This window comes from Oryza sativa, chromosome 7 (genome assembly GCF_034140825.1).
Source record: "Oryza sativa Japonica Group chromosome 7, ASM3414082v1".
Taxonomy (NCBI): Eukaryota; Viridiplantae; Streptophyta; class Magnoliopsida; order Poales; family Poaceae; genus Oryza; species Oryza sativa.
In genome coordinates, this window is record NC_089041.1 from 19,093,391 (window position 1) to 19,101,920 (window position 8,530).

The following is an 8,530-nucleotide window of genomic DNA, read 5'->3' on the forward strand; positions in this document are numbered from 1 at the left end:
TTGGCCTGCTCCTGAAAGTAGGCCTCGGCAGAAGGGTTGAGGTATCCTTCTTCTAACTCTATAAATATAAATATCAACAAGGGCAAGTACTCAGTGTACTCAGCAAGTCAGGGAAAAATATGACATGCAAGGTTAAAACAAGGAGTGGAACAGTTTCATTTGGAAAACCCAAGGTTTTTAAATAATTTAGTTGCAAACCTCTAGAGTGTCAAGTTTTAGTTTCAGAGTAAGGCTCACACCACACTCCATTCCACAGGTTGCTTTGCACCTGTCACTGTAGTAATGAGTAAAATACAAACACCGTGCCATCTCAACACAACTCGGCCATCTCAGCCACTCTACCACGGTGGTCTTAGCCCTAAACCACACCTTGGTGCCAATCGGCATCCCGAACCACATAGGCTCGTTCCCAACCACGAAGGATGGTCGTCTGCCACAAAGGCAAACTCTGGTAACGATTCCCATCCCAAGAATCAATTTAATAAGTTTAAAACAAACACTACACTATGAGAAACACCTCACATATGCCCATGACCGTGGGACGGCTGTTTAAACAGTTTGACTAAACTTTGCAGAGGTTGCACGCTTTACCCACACGTAGTGAACGCTTCACATTACGATCACTTGTGGATCAGACATGGATGACAAAGGGGAGTTCACTACAAGGCTTTTCCATAACCAACCCATAAATACCACATGTCCCACAGTTGGGTGGAATCTCTCCACCAAGCATCAGGCCAGGCTCAGGCCCTCATCTACCCAGGCCCCACCATATGGACTCCAACACATTCCCACTACAGGAGATTGGCATATACACCACCATACCAGTGCTCCTCAACCGCTAACATGCTGGACACCTACGTTTTAGCTACTTGCTCGGCCAATGGCATCCCACGAAGTTTCTCAACCTTTCATTTACCTTTTGGAAGGGGGTTCGGGGGAAACCTTTTGCCCTGAACTGAGTCAAATTTCATGATTTGAAAAGGCATGAAATGCAACAAACTAATAAAACTATTAGTTTTATTTGGAAAAAAAGAATACTCGAAATATACCTTCTAACCCCCGAAGGGGCACCTCCAGTATAGTGTCGCGTTGGTCACTATCGCAGGATAGGATCCCCTTGGAATCCATCCAGTGGGCTCTTCCCGCTAGCGACAAGAAAAGTGGTCCACAACCAGTGCCTTCTCATCTTTTGTTGCTCAACTCTTTAACCTTTTCTTGCCAGGGAATGTCCCTAACATCGAGTTCGAAGTCAGAGTTTTGCATTATCCCCGGGGGCTGATTTTCCAGATAGGTTCCTATGGCACTTCTAAGCTAGGCTATCGACAAGATGAGACCTTCCCTCATTCCAGATTCTAGGCTTGGGGGAATCGAACCCTACCGGCGTGGCTGTACTGGATGATTGGTTTCTCAGGAAACAACTGCTGTTGCAACAAAAGGTTCACTGGTCATTTTAAGTCATAAATATGGCACCATTTTACCTAATTTGGCAATATTAACCTGGTTGTATGGCCTTTCTTGAAGCATTCAGCTATCACGAAAGTAACCTTGCGTCAGTTTTCTTTAAAAAAAAAGGAAGCCGTGGTTCTAGCTCATTTCTCTAGAGAGAACTACCCCTTGTGGGCCTTCACTATTTAGCTAGTTTGAGGTGGTCCTTGTATGATTCTACCTTCAATTCAAAAAGGGTCGAGATGCCTTCTAGCGAGCGCTATAACACCACTTGTCATTGTTAGGGACATGTGTTTTTTTAACAAAGCACTTTTTAAAAAAGAAAGTTATAAAATAAAAATACTTGATTAAAAAAAGATGCAATTATCTGAAACATTGAATTGGTAAAATCAACACTAGAAAGATTGCTACTTTAAAAAGTAAATCTTAGTATCCGATTGTGGATTCGGGTAAAGGGGAGGTGATCCACGGATAAGTTCTAGGGAATGGGACTTGCCATAAGCGCCCACCCGAGATTGGACTCGAGGGTGGGTAAGACCCCAAAAGGAGGGCTCCAACCCGATTGTAGGCTCTGCTATCCATTGATACTATATGATGCTATCTACCCAGATAGCATCTTATAGTATGCTTGTCTATCTACTGATAGGAATAGGTATTCCTCTATATCATATATTAATAAGTAGTTAAGAAAGAGAATTAGTATCCCCTCGGGACGAGGGCTCCGTTCCCTCTGCTCTGCTGCCCGGAGGTATACATCAAGTTTTTATTTTCCAAAGTGCTTCCTCTGGTTAGCAGAGGGGAGCAACTTGTCCCTTCGGAACAACTACAACTAACAAGTTCTTCTACCCCGAAGGGCGAGCTGGAGCCCCTGCGGGGGGTTTGGGGGGACCGTTCGCGGAGTTCGTGTTAAAAGAAGAAGTCCTCTCCGTTAAGGGTCTTGCCAAGACCCGTTTTAGTCGTTAGAGTTGTTTGTTCCTAAAAGTAGTGGTTGAGAAACACCTTCCCAAATCAAATGGAAGTTTCTCAACCTTTCATTTACCTTTTGGAAGGGGGGTTCGGGGGAAACCTTTTGCCCCGAACTTAGTCAAATTTCATGATTTGAAAAAGCATGAAATGCGACAAACTAATAAAACTATTAGTTTTATTTGGAAAAAAAGAATGCTCGAAATATACCTTCTGACCCCCGAAGGGGCACATCCGGTATAGCGTCATGTCGGTCACTATCGCAGGTAGCTAAAACGTAGGTGTCCAGCATGTTTTGGTCGTATTGTTTTATGTTTGAATGAATTTCTCAAAGGAAACGATACTTATGGATAATACGTAGCCAAACGACCAGGTACTGACTCCCGCATCATCAAGTTTTTATAAAACACTTCTCCACTTCGTAACCACACTGACATCTCGTCAGGTCTTCGAAATAAATGAGTAATAATGAGTATCCAAGTTTTCCCACACGCTAGTACGCACAATCGTAACCTATATAGGTAGTCTACTTCGGCAGTGTGAATACCGAGGAAAATATACAGTGGAGCTACGAAGAAAGGGGTCATCAACTACAAAATAAAAGTGTGACTACTAGGAAGGCCCAACAATCCATATTCGAATCGTGGCCAAACAATGCGACCTAAAGATGCAATTTGGCAAACAAAATACTTAGTTAAAAATATAGGTGCAAGAAGTGGTCAAGGGGGCTTGCCTTGACCTGCGAGAACAAACGGAGCATCGAACTCCTGCGCGAATCCTCCATCCACCTCGGGTTCTATATGCGAGAAAATAAACAATACATAAAACTACTGCTAAACAAAACAAAACACAAAAAAAAATACAGTGCCATTAAATAGAGGAGGATTTTAGAAGATTTTGGCACTTGAATGGAGTTAAACGGAGTTAGGGATGAAGAGATATGGATTTTTGAAGTTACGAGGATTTCTTTTACTGAAAGAACAGAAAGGAATATTTCAGGGAATATTCTGAGTGGGTCCGGCATCAGGTCAACGGGTCAAAGGGAGAGGGGGAGATGTGGGGCCCATGTGTCCCACCTCCTTTTCTCTTATTCTTTCTCATGCTTCTTCTCTTCCTTTCTTATCTCTTCTCTCTCGTTCTTCTCTCTCTCGACCGAGCGGAGCGGCTGCCGGCACGGCAAGGTGCGGCGGCCGGGCGGCGCGCGCGGTGGTGGGTGGCGGCGCACAGGCTCACGGGCAGGGAGGCGGCGTGGTGGTGGCGTCATGGTGACGGCAAGGCGGCGCAGTGGGGTATTTATACTCTCTGTTGTGATTCCGCAGGCGAGTCTGGCAACGAGAACGTCCGCCATTGTTGTGACTGTTCTTGCTTCTTCATCCACAGCTCTCTCTGCTGCTGCCGACGCCGCCTACCTTGCTCGGCCGAAGAGGCGGAGCGGTGCCAAGTGCCAACTGTGGAGACTATGAATACGCCGTAGCCGCACGACATGGTTATCTGACTAGTTATTCCGACTTATTATAGAGGATAACTTATATCTATGGAATATATAACAGATCATGATTTGGGTATTATGTTTTCTTCTATATTATGGAACGGCATAAAATCCTGGTTTGTTAATATTGTAAAGTAGATTTAGAAAACCGATACCGTATTTGGTTAAGGTTATTTTGTAATCCTGCCCCCCATCCTATATAAGGTAGGTAGGAGGCCCTCTAGGAGGTATGAGCACATATGATCGTCATATCTATACTATACTCGGCGGATTCAAATCTCTAAACAGGAGTAGGGTATTACCTGTCATTGAGAGGGCATGAACCTTTCTAAATCCATTGTCTCCGCATTCATTCACTTTTATGTCTCATACGCTACCTCTTTTATTATTGCCGAATTCATGTTTTGATACCAACCTTTCACTGTGAAACGGCAGAACGGTGCCTAACGACCATCTGGGATTGCAGGAAGCTCTGTCAAGGAGGAGGCAGAGCTGTGCCTAACCGCTGGGTTTGCAGAGAGTTTACGAAAAAGGGTGGCAGAGGAGGAAGAGAGAAGAGCTTGTGCATGCATGAAAAAGGTTGATGAGTCTGCTTGTCTCTCGGTGAGGAAAAGAGAGAAGGCGCGCATGCTTGCACGTGTGCTGGTGAGAGGAAAAAAAAAGGACGAACTCCCGGCTCCGGAAAAATTACTCCGGAGAAGGAAAATTCCGAGAATATATAAAATATTCGGATGGAAAGAAAAAAAATTATTTTGGCCGGGAAAAAATAAAAGCAAGATTAAAAGTAACTTTGAAATTTTTGGAGATTTTGAACAGGGGAGAAAAGAGCGACGCTTAAATAAAATTTAAATTGATATTTTAAGAAATACACGGACGTTATACGAAGCTACATCTCCACTCGACTGGCATGTTTAAGTAGGATATAAGCCTTGGTCCAGTAACTTCATTTTCAGCATTTAGTCACTAAACTTTTAAAAAGAAGATATTATAAAAAGGCTGAGTATCAACCACCGTACTTAGCAGGCCACACTAGTAAATGGAGGTTTATGGCTCTTTGCATAAATACAGTTATGAACATTTATAGTTTAAAACATTAAATTGGTTAATTGATTAAAGTAAGATTAATCTCCATTGAACAACACAACACTATGTTGGACAAGCTCAACGAATCACCTGATCTACACTAATTTATTAAGTCAAGCGAATTAAAAAGTGTGGGACTAATTGCACTGAAGCAGGTCGATCGCCTCATAATTATGGATTAGCTATTCGAATAGTTTTACTTTGGCCAAAGATATACAACTGTATCCACAAGACACAATCTACCATCATGTTACAAATCTGACACGTCTCCATGCAAATGATTATGATAAGACCCTTCGCATAACTCACTCCTGACCGTTCACACCCACCCCCTCTTGTGACATAATGAATTCGGAAACCACTTAGCCACTAAAGCAGGGCCAACCAAACTCCATCACACCTTCCCTCGTTTGGGTGCTTAGAAGAGGAGCTAGTTATACAAGTCCAACACTGTTACTCACTCTTTCTCATGGTAAGTACCAGATGTCTTGAAGTTTCTCTTGAACCGGTTTTTAATTGCTATGGATGCGCAACAATCAAAATCATACACCCACAATCCTCTATAAATTCACATTCTAGTTAAAATGATTAATTCTATTTTTTCTTAGGTCTATCTAAATATATGGTGACAGATTTTTAGATAAAAATCTATCAAATGTAATTTTAGAACTTACATATGTAATTTATGGTCTTACATTATAAATACACTAAAATTACATATGTAATTTAGGGATTTACAATGTAAATATATGTTAAATTCGTTTTTATAGTAAATATGGCGACACATTTATAGTAAATTCGTTTTTCTTTGAACGAACATAGTAGTTTCTATTTTTATTAGTTTGAATCTGATATGTGCCACGTGGGGTTAGACACTGATGTGTCGCACGAAATTCTAAAACTAAGAAATTCTAGCTTGATCATTTAGTTTAAGTTAGGAAAGTGTTATTTTAAATTGGACATATATAGTATGAACTTTGATAATCAGAAACATCCAATTAGCGCATTTTATTTAAATTCAGAAATGCACAAAATTCGCAAAATATGAATTGCGTTGAAGTACACGAAATTTTGCTGTGTAAACGAACTGTAACTGCGCACAAAGATCTTTATTTATTTAACTTTTGATATTACAAAGATCGTCATTAAGCAGTAATTAACAAATGGCATGCATGACCATGATTATAGCTACTCCACACTTTTGGGTTCAAGGTCACTTCCAAAACACCCAGTTAAGGTCCAAACATCTCTCCTTTTAGCAGAGCTACTCCCTCAACTTGATGCCCTAATTAAAAATGTCCATGACCCAAACGGACAAACAAAGTGGTAGGACTCAACACATTTTATTATAGGACTTACCTTCCAATAGAATGCAATTCATGTATAAGTAAAATAATTAAATTTACTTAAGTTTATTTAATTTCCCTTGAGGCCGCTTCCGACGCGGAGCAAAATGGTCTCAACGGTGACGCCCGGCCCGAACGCCATCAGCGCGCCCCAGTCGGCTCCCTCGGCGCCGTCGGCGACGAACCGGCGGCGCAGCTCGTTGAGCACGAAGATCACCGTGGTGCCGCTCATGTTGCCGTACTCGCGCAGCACCTGCCGGCTCGCCGCCATGGCGCCGTTGTCCAGCCCGAGCGCCTCCTCGATGAGGTCCAGGATCCTTCGGCCACCCGGGTGGACGGCCCAGAAGAGGTCCCTCCACCTGGCGGCGACGCCGATGGCGCCGAACGCGTCGGCCAGGCACCGCTCGATGCTGCCGGCGAGCATCTCCGGCACGCCGCCGCCGATGTGGTAGTCCATGCCGCCCTTCTTGTGCTGCATGGTGATGGCGCCCTCGCTGTCCGGGACGGTGGCCTGCGACGCGAACGCCATCTCGAACAGCGGGCGCTCGACGGCGCCGACCGGGTCGGCGCCGACGATGACGGCGCCCGAGCCGTCGCCGAACAGCGCCTGCCCGATGATGGTGTCGTTGCACCCCACCTCGGGCCCGTAGAACGCGATGAGCGTGGACTCGGCGCAGGCGACGAGGACGCGCGCGCCGCGGTTGTTCTCGGCGAGCTCCTTGGCGAGCTGCAGCGCCCGGCCGCCGCCGTAGCAGCCGTGGAGGCTGAGCACGGTGCGCGACACGGTGGGGCGGAGGCCGAGGAGCGACGCCAGCAGGCGGTCGCCGCCGGGCGCCTTGACGCCGGAGTAGGTGCTGAAGATGAGGTGGGTGATGTCGGTGGCCGGCCGGCCCCACTCGGCGATCGCCTTCGCCGAGGCGGCCGCGGCGAGCTCCGGCACGACCTTGGAGACGATCTCCACCCTGGCGTCGAGTGACGTCAGGTGTCGGTCGGCGAACTCCGGGTGTGCCTCCATGACGTCGTCGTTCACGAACATGAACCGCTTCTCGATGCCTGACTTGTTACCTGAAACATACGTACATCCACACATTAGCACACATGAAATGCACTAATTATTGTTATTTGCTTATTCAATTATAATGCGCTAAATTACACTTTGTACCGGATGAAGTATTGCAAGTTAAATTTTGCATCAAGGTGAAAAAAAAATAAGTTTCAGTTCGCACCATCCCAAAGATATACAATGAGTCAATCGATCTAAAATTTGTTGGAATTGATTGTATAGTAAAATGGAAGTTTTTTTTGTGTGGAAATTGAAGCTTAATTAACACTTTGCCCAATGCAATGTGCATCCATATACTTTTTCAATCTTGTTCTTACTACTACATATATTTCTAAGGTGAAAAAGAGAAGAAAAATGGTTTGAAATTAACAACATATATACACAATGTGCATGCATGGATGCATAATGCTTACAGATTCTCCTGAGCTTGTTCTTGAGCTCAGGCAGGTGCTCGCTCTTGGTGACGCGGAAGTAGAAGTCGGCGTACTCATCCTGCGGCACGCACGTCTCCGGGTTCGCCGTGCCGATGGCGAGCACGGTGGCCGGGCCATCGGCGCGCTGCGCACGCCGGATCTCGTGGGTGCTGACGACGGCCGCAGGGGCGGCGGCGGCGGCGGTGGCCGGAACAGGTGCCATGAACGTCGACGCTGTGGGTGACAAATTCAAACTATATAGCAAATGCAAGCGAGCTAGCTTAGCTAGGTAAGTGCTTGTATGATCAATGGATCAGAGGATGCTAGCTATAGAGATCAGCGGCTGCACAAGGAGATGGGAGATCGATGTGTCGTGGCTGCGTGGTTTGAGAAAGCTGATGAAACTGGGGCTCTATTTATACTGTGCCGATCCATCGCTCGCAGCTAGCGAGCGAGCGTACGTACGTAGCTGGGGTGTACATGTGTGTTCTTACGTGCTCGTTGAACATGGCGAACGGAATGATCTTAAACCGTGGGGGAGAATGGAGAATAATTGGAGATTACCGGGCTGGGTGCGCAGGTGGGATGGGACACGACTCAGTTAATCCGGTCGTTTGTAAATTGTTATTTTAATTATTAATTAACCAGCTTGAAGCGTGAATTAGGATAGAAAAGTAGTTTTAGTTCCTCTTTTTTATGACCGGACGTCTGAATGACCTTAATT

The 8,530-nt window shown here is 45.3% G+C and overlaps 1 protein-coding gene and 1 long non-coding RNA gene across 2 annotated transcripts; one reads left to right on the forward strand and one right to left on the reverse strand.

Moving 5' to 3' along the window:
* Positions 1-3,553: 3,553 nt before the first annotated feature.
* On the forward strand, positions 3,554-4,082 carry LOC136357497 (uncharacterized). Its single transcript, XR_010742816.1, has 2 exons — positions 3,554-3,701; positions 3,793-4,082. It is a non-coding gene; the product is annotated as an uncharacterized lncRNA (long non-coding RNA).
* Positions 4,083-6,057: 1,975 nt separating this feature from the next.
* Positions 6,058-8,194, reverse strand: LOC4343313 (chalcone synthase 1). The gene is made up of 2 exons (XM_015790795.3): positions 7,807-8,194; positions 6,058-7,395 (listed from the first exon to the last, which is right to left on the reverse strand). Exons 1-2 carry the CDS (start codon positions 8,027-8,029, stop codon positions 6,401-6,403), a joined length of 1,218 nt encoding a protein of 405 aa, XP_015646281.1. The 5' UTR covers positions 8,030-8,194; the 3' UTR covers positions 6,058-6,400.
* Positions 8,195-8,530: the final 336 nt, after the last annotated feature.